Below are 16,652 nucleotides of genomic sequence, written 5' to 3'. Positions count from 1 at the left end.
CTGATGAGAAACAAGCAAAATATTAACAATTCAGCCGTGCATTAAATGCCTTATCATAGATGGATAAATAAGCTACTGAATTGGAAACACTTCCTATATCATCGGTATGTACTTTTTTGTTATTTCACCCTTGACTCTGCACATTTAATTTGGTAAGTGACATTTAGAGGGTTTAAACATTTTAAAATCAGAAGTCAAAAAGGAATATAAAATTGTTTTATGTATAAAATTGAGAAAAAAATTGACACAATCAACCAGGTGGGGATGTACTTTGTCATATAAAAAACACGGGGTCATGGAATTTATTTAAAGTTTACCCTATTCAAAACTAGGAAATGTTTGTATTACCGTCTGTACACCATAATTATAAATGACTACATGGTTTGAAGAGAAAAAGGGGAAACCATTTGTTGCTATAATAAATGTTGAATATTTCTCATATGAAGAACCCGAGTGATACAATCTTAATGCAAAGTCCTACCTTCGTGAATCGAAAACTCTGAGGGAGTACAAACTTTTGCCCCTAGGGATGATATAGATATGGGGGAAAAACTATGGACTGGTAAGATAGGTTATACTGGGGATAGGCCAATCTACACTTGGGTTGTGTCAAGTTGAGATTGAATTGGTGTCATCATGAATATATGTATAAGGTGTAATAATTCTTTTATACAGTCCATGGCATTACAAACTTTATGATGCACTCAGGGTTGCCTCTATGGGCTATTCCAGTTGAAATCCATGCACCCCCTATGGAAGACATGGTCTTGATCTCCCACACAGGGCGTGTGAATTTCAAATTGGGTTACCTCCAGTTGAAATCTACACCCCTTGTGTGAGATATTAAGGTTGTGTGGATTTCAATTGGAATAGCCTAATTTGTCAACTCAGGGCAGGATGCGAAGTTCATTTTGTGCGGGCACACATTTTCAAGTCAAATCAACTAAATTAGGCTGGAGCACTAAGGCAAATGCATTGGGTACTCAAGCTTAATTGATTTCCTGGTTTGACTTATATAATTATGTTCTAATGATCCCCGTTGGAGGGCTGGTACCCTGTCGGAGGGCTGGGGGGGTGGTATAAAATGTGCCCAAATTGATCCTAAAAAACACCAATTTTCTATGGAAGCACGCTATATCCTTGTTTTGTTTTTCAAAAATGCCAAATGTTCGCATTTCGTTCATGTGGATGTGTATAAGTATCGAGAGCTTGCGATTTCCAAACATATGTATCATACGCCTGTGCATCTATTCAAATTCACTCGTATGTGATGGCATTTTGAATAGATACATGGCGAATGATACATACGTTTGGAAATCGCAAGCTCTCCAATATTCTGAGTACCCCCTGGGTTCACCACAGCTACGCCCTTCCACAAAACTCAACACATGATCCCCAGTGACTGCTCGGATTTGCGGATTGCGTGCATCTGGTGCTTATTTTATTTTGAGACGATTGATATAAGAATATGAATTTCTAAATGAGCTATGAAATAGGCTAGGATAGACAACACTGCATTAGATTGTTAGTGTATCAATTTGTGGGAGGGGATGTCAAATAATACATTTTAATAACATTCATATAGCAGCCCTTCTGTGACACATGTACCCATTTATTAGGTTTCACTTAATTAACAAGGGAATTGCAGTTCTTTATGTTGCCCAAACTATTTTTACTTAACAACAGACACCAAATAGTGTTGAAAAGGCTGTGTAGTTCATATTAAAAAGGTGTCAGACACTCGTGCAAAAGTGTTCAGGTTGTGCATGTTGTACATTATCAGCCTGTATAGTGTACATTCTGAGGGGTCGGAAGCCTGGTCATTGAAAATAATTATATCCAATTTTGAGGCGATATAAGTTATGATTCCGTCTCAATTTCACATGAAAAATGTTAAGACAATCTGGCCCTTTGACACCCCCTGGTTACCCTAGGATGAAACATGAGTGGTGGTTGACAGGAATACTGAAGGATTAAAGCCATCCTTCTTTCTTGAAGTGATGGAGCAAAATAACCATCTACTCTCAGTAAGTGTCACATTGCTTGTATGGTGCAAGGTTCACACCAGGGTGGGGTGGGGGTTCAAATTGTCAGACACAAAACAAAATTGTCAGGTGATCTAGCAAATGAGTCATGTGTCAAGTAAAATCAGTTGTCAAATTCTTTGTGTAATTCATGCCCAATCTTGAGGAATCGGATAGTAATGTTTGCACACTATTTTTTGTGGAACTCAATAAGAGCACATCAGACACACCAAATTGCATTCTGAATATGAGGAATGTCCTTCTTATATCAAATAATTTTTGATTTTTTTGAAATTCTCGATATAATACAAATTTTATGGCAAATTATTAAAAATTGATATTTTTGATATTTAACAGTTGTCCTTATCGTGGTGTTGTTGTCCTAGTCCTATGGGTCATGGCTGGTCCGTTGTGACCCATTTGATGATGTTGTTCCAACTCTGCCTGTCCAATGCAAGACAGTAAGCATTCGTAAGGGATAGACCAGTGGATTCTTTGATTCCATCTGCCCAATGGAGCTTCTGTGTGCCTCTTCTGCAAAGGCCTTCAACTTGACTGTTTTCTACCTCTGATTCCGTGAAATTTGTCTGTTTTCCGTATCACAGAAAACTTATGGCTCTAACTTAGAGTATATCTAGCTGACAGGAAAAGCCGTCCATTTTTTGAAAATTTTGACCTTTCGTATTGAAAATAAATCATTTTTCCCCGAAAGACCTAAAAGTTCTTTTAGGGCTTTTTGAGGTTGGCTAGAACTTAGAGGGTGGTTGACAATTATAATACATTAGAAAATATTAGAAACACTTTGACCAAGTTTCAAGGCAAAGTTTTGCAAAATAAAAGTATCCTGAACATTTATGCATGAATTTTAACCAAAAATTACATATTCATGAGCTTCCTCAGTCATATTAGCTTATTACTAAATTGAGCATTGATAAAAACAATAAGATACAAAGAAAATATAAATTTATATATACCGTATGTTCGATTTGCTTCAAACAAAAGGCATATTGATCAAACAACTTTGCCCTTCTCTATAAATCTATATGCTCAGAGTTCTAGTTTCCAGAAAATGCCTCATATACCACCTTAAGTGGGATTATTGAAAAGCATGGAAAGTTGGGTAACATTTGCAATACTTCAGTAGTGTCTGTAATACATGTTTTGCAGAACCACAGGAGACCAAACACATGGCATATTTGCATGTCCTAAACATGAAATTTTATATGAGAAACCTGAGAATATGAAAATCCAGAGTTTTGTTTTTGAGGTCGTTGGTCAAATCTTCGTTTTGCTTCCTCATAAATCTCCTTTTCTTTCTTTGGCTTCTTTTTGTCTTGTTCAACTTTTCTTTGCTTTCACTTATTTTCAGCTAGCTGTTACTCTACATTTTTTTTTGTTCGAGTTGTTTTTTCATGTTTTCCTTTTTTATTTTGTTTGCTTGCTTTTATTTGTTGTGATTGTAATGATCCAGCTATAGCTGCAAGTCAAGCTATCAAGTTCTCAGACCTCAGTTACTGATAGTGAATGCTTTAGGACGTCTAAGGTAAGTTATAGGGTCAAGATCAATGCAAGCAATGATCAATAGTCATAATTGGTTTGGTATCAATGATTTGTGATAGTGTAAACAATACTGATGTAACCTTGTTGTTAATTTTATAGTCGATCTCTTTTTGTTTTCTTTGCTCATTTACTCTAGCTGGTACCCGCCAGATTGTCTCGTACTTGAACCTAAAAAACTCAGTTAATTGCATTTTTATGAATGCAGTAAATTTCTCAGAGAATTTTGTGTTTGTGAAATGCTAGGAACCCTACTACTGTAAAGCTGTTTAATTTTGCTAGTACTTGATTTCGCTAATTGGGACCACCATTTCTGTGGGTATTTAATTTGGCTGATCCAGCAATTCATGTTTACAATTCAATATAATTTATAAAACTGTCAAATTCGCTGGTATCAAGGCTTCTAACAAAATTAGCGAAAATTAAATCCCTATCAAATAAGTTGTTTTACAGTATATCTCTCACTGTTAAAACTGTTGCAGCCTGGATTAAGCAAGGAATAAGTAAATACAAAATGTTTCTTGTTCTCTTTGTATATTTTCAGAATGTGATCAAGCAAAGTCAGATGATGAAAGAAAGAGAACTGGCAACCATGTGTGACAGCAACCAAATGTGGCAACTGAGAATGAAGTTTGTTGAAGTCGCAAAATCGTACTTTGGTGTACCCTATGCCAAGAAATACCACCAACCAGGAAGTAAGTCAACGGTGAAAAAATTTAACAAATTTTGAAAGAAAAATATTATCAAGAATAGAATCAAAATCCTTGGATTATATTATGGTTTTGAATGCATGTGTGAGGAAGGTCATAATTGAAATTATTATACTTAATTTCATAAGGTCATAATTGTTGATCTGGAAGTGAAAGGCATCAAACCAAATGAAAAGGGCAAATTACTACATTTAATCTTGAAAGGGAAATAGTTTGAATCTAAATCACTTCAAATTGGGTCAAATTTTACAGGTGGGAACTCCCTTTGTAAGTAGGGGGAAAACAGATTACCTCTAAGTTGTAATCTTTTATTTCCCTTTTAGCTGGTAAAAAATTTGATCTAATTTGAACAGCATACTTGTCATCATATCTATACAAAATTAATGCTTGGACCCATTTATTAAATTTCTAACATGCAAGAAAAACCCTTGCACGCAAGAAAAAATTGGATGAAAACAGCTTTTGCACTTTTAAGAAACCAAAATTGGATTTTTTTAAAGTATTTTCAAAATTTTACTCACTTTCCAAAATATTTTTTGAAATTCAATCGGTCTTAAATCTGCAATTAATCTTTTTTTTTTTTTTTCGAGTATACTTAGATGGAATTGAATATAAACTGCATATTTTTGTGTTGGTTAGAAACTTTAGAGCATGGGTCATACAAGTGAAGATAGGAGGACAATCAGGAGCTCCTAGGTTTGAGTTGGAGAGTGGGGGGTAACTATATTGATGCACACATGGTTGTATGAAGATGTACTTTGCAAAGGATTCTGGGATTGATACAAAATGGTGCTGCATGAGTATCATATTCCCAGGTGTGGCTCACTGGGATTCCTAAAACTGAGCTCAAAATTACACACAATTGAACGGAAAAAAAAGATACCAAAAATAAACTAATCTCTCAATTTTGAAATGGTATCTATCCAATGTGAAGCTAATTTTGGAACATTTTGCGACAAAATAATTAAAAAGATTAGCACATTTGCCAGATTTTGTTAAGGAAAATTATGAAAAAGCACATTTTCTTAGAACAAGCAATTTTGTGAGTACCTGTAAGTTTTAATGTATATATACCCCTGTGCCTCCTCAATCGCACATTTTTGTACCTGTCTTTCCAATAAGGTACCAACTTCACATTTGATCCTGAAAGATAGTATGGATTATTATAGTAAGGTAAAACAGAAATACTAACAAAATAAAATGGAAATATTTCGCAAATATTTAGGCAAATTTGTTTGTTAATTCTCAACAATTATATCCAAAATGTAGCACCCGTAGGGCAAACTATGGTGAAGACCTGCTATTTGACATAACCACTTAGAAATGCTTGCATAATAACCAGGTTAGTTCTTCTAAATGAAAATAAAAAGGAAACAAACTGTTGCTGGGCGTTTTTAGCATTGACCTTCAGACGTGTTTTCAATGGCACACTTCCCCATTATTGTTGTTTCCATAGCAACCAATATGTAATATTTGTGAAATAGGTATTGACATAGTGCCGGTACCGCAGGCGCACCCCCTTTGTATCTCTTGTGTGCATAATTTGTTGGTGAACGTGCAGTCACTTCAAATAAATGAGCATGATTAAAATGATAAATACATAGCTGTTGAGTTTAGTTTGTGACTCTAATTGAAATAGGGCTTGACTTTTACTAGTCTTCATCGAAGTCCGACTCATTTAGTGTGATTTAGGTCAGCCTCTTCTAAGACTTAAATGACAATCTCATATCTAAAGAGAATGGAGATGTCTATGTGGACATGCATGCATTGATGAAGGTTTTTTTTGCTTATTTTTTTCTAAAAAGAAAGCAATATAGATTTAGCCTTTTTCACAAATTTAAAATAGTTTTGTTTTTGGCTCAAGTTATTGGGGGACCCTATAGTACTTTTCCATAGGCACGCAAATTATTGCCCCCTCCTCTGGTTCTGGAGCCACTGATGTATGTTAACGTTTCCCTTTATATTAAGGTTTTTAAAAAATGCTCCTACTTCCAAAGTCCATACAACATGGAAGCAAGTGTCCAGGAGTAATTTGTATTAGATGAGCTATGTCAAAGGTCACAGGTCAAAGAGCATTTGCCCAAATGATTCTTGCACAGAATGCAATGGATTTTGATGCAACTGCATCCAGGGTTCAGGTGCCCTTGCTGAATTTTATTCCTGTATACTCGCAGCCAATTTTGGTCTTTCAGTAATCCTAGTATTGTTCTCATATCCTGCATATGCCCCCGCATATCATATGCATATGAAATATCTATATCACAATGATCTCAATTTTGCTGCATCAGAAATAACTAGTGAAAAAATAGAATACATTGGAAATGTATTGGAAACTTGAGGCAAAACAGCAAAATCTTAAAACGAAGTAAGTAATACACAAATCCTGAATTACCATTGTATTGTCAGCCCAACCTATCAGTGTTAAAATGCCTACGTGGCAGTAACAAGATTGTATTGATCATCACAATCTAGGCAGACAGACAAAAAAATAATAAGAAAAAGGCGAAGTCACAAATCAGCTTACGCTCTAATGATCTAAGTTATGTCCAAAAAATGAAAAAAAGATTAGTAGGCTGTTCAGACAGCATAGTTTCTTAAAAGACCTACCTCAGAGGTAGTAAAAGCTACTGTTGAGGTGGGTTAGTGTTTGTACCTGTGAGAACAGAAATCTGTTCAGGCCCGTAACCAGGGGGCGAGGAGGTGGATGCCCCCCCTCCCCAAAATCGTCAAATGCCCCAAAAGGCTCCTTTCTGAGCCAAAATGTCGCATTTGCGTGTATAGTGAGTGAAAAAAATTGGAAGTTTTCTAGCCCTTTTTGTTCAAAAAAGGTCCAAATTTTGAAAAAGGTCCACTTTTCAAAATCCACCCCAAGTCCACTTTTTTCAAAATCAGCCCCCCAAATAAATCATGGTTACGGGCCTGAATTATCTGTTAATAAACCCGACCTTTATTGCAGAGCAGATCAGAGAAATCTTGGAGTTGGCGTGCTATCTATACTATTGGTCAAGGTCCTGTAGCGCAGCCGGGCTGCTCTTTTTGATTATCAGGTAAAAAGAATTAGGTCACACCTGGGTCACACGATGTTACACAGCTTGTCCAGCAATGAGGTGCCGATGTGATATCAATTAGCCAATCAAAACCTCTATGTTAACCCTTTAAACAGCGCCAAATCAGCAGTGCGAAAGGACCTGGCTGAATAGTATAATAAGCAATAATTCGGTGGTACCTTCCATGTGCAGTTTGCAATAGAATTGTCTTGGAGCTTGCTTGCTCATCTTCCAGATTTAGCCTATCTGTGTAATGGTGAAAAACGTTAGCATGCAATAAAATAAACAGACAAACTGATGATACACAAAACCATCAAATGTTTTTTAGACTTAAAGCATAAAGAATTTCTAGTGATCAATATTCCCAATAAAACAAAGCCATGACAAAAATTGCACTCAATATTTGCAAAACCAGGCATTTTAACTAGAAACTATACCATATAATTTCAATTTCAATTTATTATCAAATAACGTTGAGGCCCAAATGCCAAATTGCATTATTGTTTACAATGTAAAATAACATATAAATTCATTACCATACTTATAAAATAAATTACGTGAAATAATTATTGCAAAAGCACATATGAAATATGTGTTGTATAAGTTTATATGTACTCTTACCATCTTATTCTACCTCAGAGTAGCCCTACTACTGTGTTTTACCTTGAGAGTTTGGTTGAGTGTTAGCTGGTCGCAGTATTGTATCATGTGCGCTAAATCTAATCCCGCATAAGGTGATCTGTCGGTACGCTTGCAATGCAACCACATGTAAAAGCACTGATGTCACTACCAAACTTGAGGTGAAACGTAGCGCACATAGGTCCCTTTTACTATGGCAGCCGAAAACCAACATCACCCGAGAACCATGGTGTAGTAAGACTACCTCAAAAGTAACTAACTCTGAGGTAACCTCTTGTGTGATCATAGCTTGAGTCTTAATACAGGCCATGGCCTTGAATCCAACCTGGTGATAGCTTTTGTCGTTGCAAGTTCAATGTAATCAGCGAGTTGGAATAATGTGTAATGACGACATGCTGCGGTTTTCTTCTGATAGCAGGTTATTGATGGTCTGTTTAAGAAGGTAGAACAACGACAAGAAGGAAGTACAATCGCATTTAAGATTTGAATTGTATCGTATGATTCTAGGTTTGCAGTTGCCATGGGCTGTAATGGTATTGTAACCATGGTTTGTCTACAAATATTTAGATAAAAATGAAGAAATGTCTTGCCGTGCATTCCTAGTAGTTTGGTTAGCAACAGTATCTTTGATAAATATTGTTAATTAATAATGGGAACAATTGCATTGCCATGGAAATGCAATTTTAAAAAATTATGACATTTGTTACACCTGTTGCTGAATGCAATTATTGTGTTTGAATAACTAAGTGTGCCCCAGAATTCAACAAGAATAGGATGAAAAAATAGAAAAAATACTGGCTTGAAAAATTCTCAGATCGTCTTGCACATTACTGTATGGGGAAATAAGTATTGGATTTGCTTTGGCACCGAACCTAATCAGCCCATTAAAAAATAGCTATAACAAGTCTTGTGTTGCAACTTACACTTGTATTTTTGTCATTTTTTGCAACTTGCAGCAGTAATTTTTGAGGTTTTATGTTTTTGAGAGGAAATATGTTTTTCTTTCTGAAATGTGTCTGAGACAACCCTTTGTTTTTCAGCTATCTAGTAATTTGTAAAGCATATCAAAGTGAATGAAAATCTCACAATTAGCACCCACTGATGACTTATCTGACTTACATTTGTTTGAGCACCCCTCCCTCTTTCAGTGTGCTTTTTCACATGAAATTGGATCAAAACCTAAGAAATTCAGTCACAGAAACAATGATTTGTACCTCAAGTTTCAGTGCCTACAACATTTATTCTACAGTTCCCAATTCTTCATCTTGAATTGCAGGATTATGTTGCCTAAGAAAATGCAGTTGACTTTCATTGCACATGAAATAATAAGTACTCCTGTAAAATGACTAGCTTGCTTAATGCTTACTGACACTGAAAATATCAGGGATCCCATTCAAAAGCATAAAAATATTAGACATTTTTAGCTCATAAAAGTGTAAGGATAAGTCTAAAATTAACTATTTAAAAATTGTCAAATAAAGAAAAAAGCAAACCATCCATGCTGTGAAATGTGTCCTACTATGGACAGTTTCCTCCCATTAACATTGACTAATGATTTGACATTAATTTAACCTTACTAGTTGGTCATTTTTGATCTTATTACATGTACATGCAGCATGTGTTAGTGCACCTGTACTCTTTACAAAAAGACAAAATATCTCACCGGATCAGTGTAAGAACATTGTAACTGATATTTTTGGTGAAATTGCATAGAAAATAGTAAATGCACATATTTCAAACTATTTTACAAATCTTGAAAGCAATGATATAAATTTAAATGACATAATTAAGAAGTTTGAAATTAATAAATAATAATTTAAAAAAATGAAAAGTGGTTATCTTGCAAAATGACAAAAATGCAGATGCAATGTTCTTGCACTTATCCTACAATATGAATTTTTGTTTTTTCTGGTGGAGATTTGCTCCTTACCCATAATCACCCAGGATGTTAAATAGGTCAAATAAAGTATGAACATCATCCCTATTGTGGGTGTAATGTATACATAACCTCAAGAGTCAAAATGGTCCACTTTGCTGAAATAAGCTGAAACTGAATCAACATGTTATAATTTGAAGTCCAAAATTACTTGAGACCATTAGAGAAAAAGATTCCAAATTATCTACAAAAACCTCACTTTTTGAAAATTTTATTTTGTAAAAGTCCAATGTACAAAACCACACTTCATCGAAATGCAATAACTGATTAACTTCTAACGTGGTGGATGATAGGATATGATCACTTTTTGTGTTGTATAATAGTTCTGTGTTCTGTACATATTTATGAATAAATTAATAACCTTATTTGCTTATTTTTTGTTATTTACAAACCTTTGCTGTGTGGATTGCCTTAATTACAAACTGAATAATTCTTATTTTAGTGTTTTAATTTTTTTACAAAAGCCATAAATTATTTGTAATGGGGCCATTGATATTATACAAACTCCACTTTTTTTAAGTTTAATTTTTCAGCCCTAAAATCCTAGCCATGGGCATTGTAAGTATTAATGTGTATAATGAAACTGTCACTGAAAGTCCAGATCCAAAGATTTGATTTCTGAACCACCAACTTAAATATTTGAGAAATGTTTTAGAAGTTTATTCAGTTATAATATTTATCTTTTTATTTTCTCTAAATGCTTCACCATTTGGACTTACAGATTTAATTAATTAAATTTAAATTTAAATTGTTTGTTTGTATAAACCCATTTCATTCTATTCGATCACAGTAGGCGGTATCACTCTTATTTTTTCCACACCTTGCCGGCCCCTTTCATAAGAAATTTTAAGCAAAATATTTATCCAATTTCCTCCTGGATCACCAATTTCTACATTGTGGCCAAAGTGTTAGCCGTAAATGTCTGTTCATGCTTGTAATATGATTTGATATTGAATTTGTGAGAGGTCAGTAGACCTTTTCAGATATTTTCTTTTTAAATCCTTGATTTTTATTTCAATGCCATGATCTGATCATGACCATGATCTATATTGTTGTAAAGGTCATGTGGCATGGTGTGAAAGTACAAATGGGTCAAACCAATCTGAAAAAGTGTATTATTATAAAGTTTATGGGGGATTGGGGGTAGGAAAAGGGAATATAATAACAAATTAGTCATGCTTGCACTATACACAGATTACCATTTTAGTGCATTACTTAGAAAATGCTAATAATGGCCCACACATTGTTAAAATGGTATGTCTTCAAATAATATTTATTTTTTATTTTGTCATTTCAGTTTTTCATTATAGCATATGTTAAGCTTGGTGCTCAGACATGTGTCCATGTAACTATTGTGAATGTGGGTACTTGAAAGCAACATTTTGTCAGAAAAATTAAAGGTCTCAAACTGTGTCTTGATATTGAAATAAATAGCAGTAAATGGTTTCAAATGATTCAAATAACACATATTTATTTTTGCTAACTTGCACAACAATTTGTTTCTTGTTCCCCCCCCCAAGTTGTCAATTTATTTTATTTCTCATTGTTGCTCCAAGGTGTTGATAATGGACATATCACAGGCATCAGGCAGTTCATGGCAAAAAGTGACATTCTCCATTGCTATAAAACTGTGTTTTATTTTAAATTCAATATTTTTATTGATAGTATTATTTTATTCTTTAGTGCTCATGATAATGATCACAGGCGTTCAATACCATACTCATACGAATTAGTGCCCCCTAATTAGCAATTACAATGTATCTCATCACATAAACATAACAATGTTAATACAAAATTCACACTACACCCTTTGGATTTTTTCTGAAATCTTCAAATGCTTTTGTTTCCTTGAGATTCACCAGTTGGAAGGAAAATTACTACAATTGTATGTCATACAATTTCTTATTGTACATACATATGCAGTTTTTAGCTGGAAAGCAAATTTTCTTTAAAATAAAAAAATATTTCCAGGTAAGAACTTCCTTGTTTCCCCAGGTTTCCAGGCTTGGATGCCTGCCTGATGATCATGAAACAATCTTTCCTGTCAAAGAAAGAACCCTTTTGATATGTGTGCTCACCTGTTAATGAGAGTTTTTACAGTAAATCTTTATATTTAACTTTTTCTTTTTCCTTCATGTATCTATAGCATCTGAATACAATGCGCCACTGTTCCTTGACTGCTGTGCTCTAGTGAGACAAGTCTTACGAGATCTAAAGGAAGATTTTGGCTTTGACATAGGATCATGGAACCAAGCCTATCAGTATGACACACTGCCAATTACTATAGACGATGAGAAGGACATGACACCTGGAGACCTAGTGTTCATATCAGGGATATATCATAGTAAGAAAAGTAAGTAGTTGATTGGACAAAAAATATGCAAAGTTTATCGGTTAGGGCCAGTATATGGCTAAACATTTGCAGACCTGAAACTTTTCCTCTTCTTAGCGGATTTCAGCTTTTTATGTTGGTCTAATTTATGTGTTTTCTTTTCTTTTTAGCCCAATGTGAGCCATTTTACCCCAATTTTATGCTGTTTTTTAGCTTTTTTTTTATCATTTTCAGCGTTTTTCACTGAAGGTCAGTTTCAGGTCTGCATTTGCATTTCGCCATTGTGGCAAAAGCAGCGGAATTTTCCCACAGTGTTTGAAATGTCCAGAAGAAGAATAAAGTAAGAATCAGAGAATCCCAGCAGTGAACTGAAGATGGCATTGTGTAGAATGGAAAATGCCGCTTTAGTTTGATAGCAAAGAAAAAAAATCGGGAGGTTTTCCATCAGGCTAAACAAATATGCTATGTCTCAAAGCCATTGGCTGATTCAAAAAGTGGAATGCATGCAGCAGGCACTTTCATATTTAACTTTTTTTGGTTTTATAGCCTTAGCTATAATGAAAATAATATGTTGCAAAATCAAGCAAAATGAGTTTGAATTGGCAAAATTGATTTTGAAACAGAAACAAAGAAAGTATAATTGGGAACTTTTTACTACATTCTACAAGTTAGATAGTGGAAAGTTCAGCTGTGGTGAACTGCTATTGTAACTTGTAAAATGTCCCTTCAAAAATTTTAGCTGTAAATATAAAAATACAAAAGAACATATATTGGGCTGGGCAAATCTCAAAATCATTTTACCAACATACATCTAATACTACTTGATTACAGTAAATAATGTATAATTATACTGAATGAACAGCATCAGCAACACAAACCCTAAAGCTGGCGAGTCCAACAAAACTCAACATCAGGGGGTGCCACCCCTTGAGAGGTGGGTATGGGGACAACCAACACATAGGGCACCTTTACCAATCCACTCCATGAGGGTTAGGGTCATTTAACATTTACATATTTATTTGAATCAAGTTCTTGTAGGCGCTCTACATTCAAGGTGAGCGAAATCACAGTTATTCAGATCTTGTATTTGCAGTTAAAAAAATTTCACTTGGCAAAAGAAGTGTTAAATTTGTAAGCTTTTCAATTACTGTTTTACTAAATTGTGGTGTGTATTTCTGATATAAAATGTATTAACAGGCAAGAAGCAGAAACACAACATGGTGCATGTGGAGATCTGGGCTGGTGAGGGTGCTAAAACCATTGGTGCAAGATGGCAGAAGGGGAAGGTGCAAGTGTTTGACTCATACAGGTTTGAAGCCAAAAGTTATCATAGTATGCAGTACCACTTCAAATCCATTGACACCTGGCTACAAGGAATATGCAAAAGGTAGGTATAGCAGAAGGCCGGGGCATACAGTTTGTCCACTCTGAAGTACAAAGTGACAACGCGCAAGTATATATCGTATTAACAGTGCTGCATGTATGCGTGCCTTTGAATTTGGCACAAATGTTTGCGTCTGCATCGGTACTTTTTACTTCAGAGTAGACTGACTGTAGTCATTTTTCCTAGTTCAGGGCCTTTGGCACCTGTTCCCTCTTAGCTGTGCCTACTGACATATGTCCTGTACATTTTCCTCTATGACAAGGGCTTGACATCACTGACAAAGACACAAATTAAAAGTTGATGAACTTTCCCAAGTATCAAGTGATTTTGCTGCACAGCTGCTGGTTCTTGAAAGCACTTTTTTCTTCCTCTACAGCAATGTCGATGCCTCATTTATGATTTACATGTAGTACCATTATGCGGTCTTTATGATGGACAATAACATTATGGTGGTAACTCAATGCTCACAATTGCTTTGGTCTGATTAGATCAGATCATGTCTCTTTGCAATTTTTGTTGAATGGCTTTTGGAACCTCTGAAAAGAGCTGTAGATGTGCAAACTTTATGTAAGCAACTACATTGTACCTTCATAGACATCAAATAGCATCTTAATTGTAGCTTTTTCTGAATAAATCCTGAGCATATTTTATCCTTAGTATCCAACATGATGGATTTCCCTAGCCTTATACAAGTGGGTAGCAAAACTCCCTTTCCTATAACTCCATGTTAACACAGGCTTCAGATTGCACACAAACCTAGTTTCGGTTGAATAATACATAATGTGATAGAGGTTAGTGATTCAACCTAATTAGCGCCTCTTCCCAATTCTGTGAGGAACACACCCTTGTTTAAGTACCTTTTTAGTATCTTTTTGCATGAAACTCAATCACTTAAATCACAGAAAAGTGATTTGCATATCAAGTGTCAATGGCTGCATCATTCATTTAACAGTTCTATTATTTCTGTATCTTGAATTGCAGAAATATATTTAATAAAAGTGCTGTTTGACTTCTATTATAAAATGCGTAATAATACCATGTTCAAATGATTTACTTATGCAACCTGGGCACTATTTACAACAAATAATCTACCTTGAGTCACCAGCACTAGCTTTGAAGTTCAGCGTGTGCTGCGGTGGCTTAGCGTTGTTTCTTGCGTGTACATACGCACCACTTTTATCGCACGTGTGAAAGTATGTACATGCGCCAAGTAATGCTAAGTTAACTTAGAACATGCTGAACTTCAAAGCTAGTGCTGGTGACTCGAGGTAGATATATAGACTATAGTAATTACACATTACTTTTGTGGATCTGTTGAAAAACACATTAGGGAAACAATCTAAAAGGTTTAAACCATTAGCAGCACTGATTTAGACATCTTGATTTATGAGATAGGAGTATGTTTGCCATCAGCAATACATATTTCTGTTCAATTAACATGGCTGTTTTATCAATGCAAATTTTCCCATTAGTGTGGCAACAATTTGTAAATATGTTATTTTACAAAGCTGGCTTTTACCAAATAATTTGTTCCCCAAAACTAGCTAACATTTCTGGTTGGACATGGTTCATTTGGCTTCATTGATCTGGTTGAATAACCCTGTACAAAATCCTGAAATTCAACAGAAGAAATAGAAAATTATATGGAAGGTATTTTGACAAATCATTGTAAAGCTAAGGTTTACTACATTGTGGAGGTACAGTAGCCCCATATTACATAGGATAGATCATCCAATTGTGTGCCAGGTGTAGCGGACCAATATAGAAAATCAATGTCACCCAGTGTTCCAACGATGAAACTGTACTCATAATTGTGTTATGATAATTTATCTGGCTTAGCAATATAATTGGAAATCAATGTGAATCATAATTAGTTTTTATAGAGCAGCCATATGTTGATTCGTTAGCCTGAACTTTCATCATAATTTTTTATTAATTTCTAAATAAATGGCTTCTGATGGTTTTATGTACAATTAGATCTAAAGAGCCACTACTAGACACACAAGTGTAAAAATCAGTGTTACACAACTTTTTTTCGTATCGTAGTCAACAGGTTGGCACTACATCGCACCGCGATTACTATGACGACTATTTGGAGATGTTATGTTGTCATTTGTTCAAGAAATTGAGTAAGAAATAGGTTGAAATAAAACTTAGAAAGTAGTGAAGTAGCTACATGTAGATTCCTAATGTTTCAAGTTTAAATGTTGTTAACCTTAATAAGCGTGTCAACCTTCCATCTTGACTGTGTTGTGACACTGGTGGGGGTTGTAGTAAAACATCTGAAATTGACATGGTGTATGTTTTGAAATCAATACATTACAGGTTTAAATGTTGTTAACCTGAAGCCTGATCAACTTGATAAAGATTGTCAATCTTCCGTGTGGTTCATGTGGACTCAATGGGGCTACGTATAAACCCTTCAAGTATGTGCCATGATTCTGAAATTACACTTTTGCATCTATGTTAGGGGCAATTTGTTTTGTATGTTACCACTGACATGACATTGGAAAGATTTGTTGTATCAAATTAAGACATTTATTAAGACATTACAAAGTAAGGAGCTTGTTTTGAATCAACACAGATTTAAACCCCAAAACTTTTTTCTGGTTATTTTTACAGCTACTGTCCAGAGCATCGCTGGAGTACAACAGTATTCGAACCAGGCCATAAATCCATATTTTCTGTCCAGGATCCTGAAGTAGATGATGAAGGTGCTGGAGATACAGAAGATGACATGATTGAAAGCGATGAAGAGAATGACTTCATGACATCTAATGGGAACTTACTATTGAATGCAGGTGATGAGTACAATGTAGAGAATTCAAGAGGAAAAGCAAGTGATGAAGAAACAAGGATGCACAACTTGAAGAACAGTTTGCATGAAGAAAGAGATGAAGAACAGAGATGTTGGGAACACATAGAAACGTCTCCAGTGCGTGCCTCACCAGAAGGGATACATAATGTTTCAGAGGGGGAACAAAGATGCTGGGAAGACATAGAGTCCGTGATCAAAGCAGGAG

At 35.1% G+C, this 16,652-nt stretch overlaps 1 protein-coding gene across 1 annotated transcript in view; it reads left to right on the top strand.

Moving 5' to 3' along the window:
- LOC140161314 (uncharacterized) overlaps positions 1–16,652 on the top strand; it is a 91,752-nt gene that overhangs the window by 59,190 nt on the left and 15,910 nt on the right. Inside the window, 4 exon segments of the mRNA XM_072184791.1 lie at positions 4,126–4,276; positions 12,060–12,266; positions 13,443–13,632; positions 16,252–16,651. Coding sequence (XP_072040892.1) covers positions 4,126–4,276; positions 12,060–12,266; positions 13,443–13,632; positions 16,252–16,651 — 948 coding nt within the window.

The sequence above is a fragment of the Amphiura filiformis genome, chromosome 9 (genome assembly GCF_039555335.1).
Source record: "Amphiura filiformis chromosome 9, Afil_fr2py, whole genome shotgun sequence".
NCBI lineage: Eukaryota > Metazoa > Echinodermata > Ophiuroidea > Amphilepidida > Amphiuridae > Amphiura > Amphiura filiformis.
Note: the sequence above shows the minus strand (reverse complement) of the source record. Positions and strands in the feature narration are given on the sequence as shown.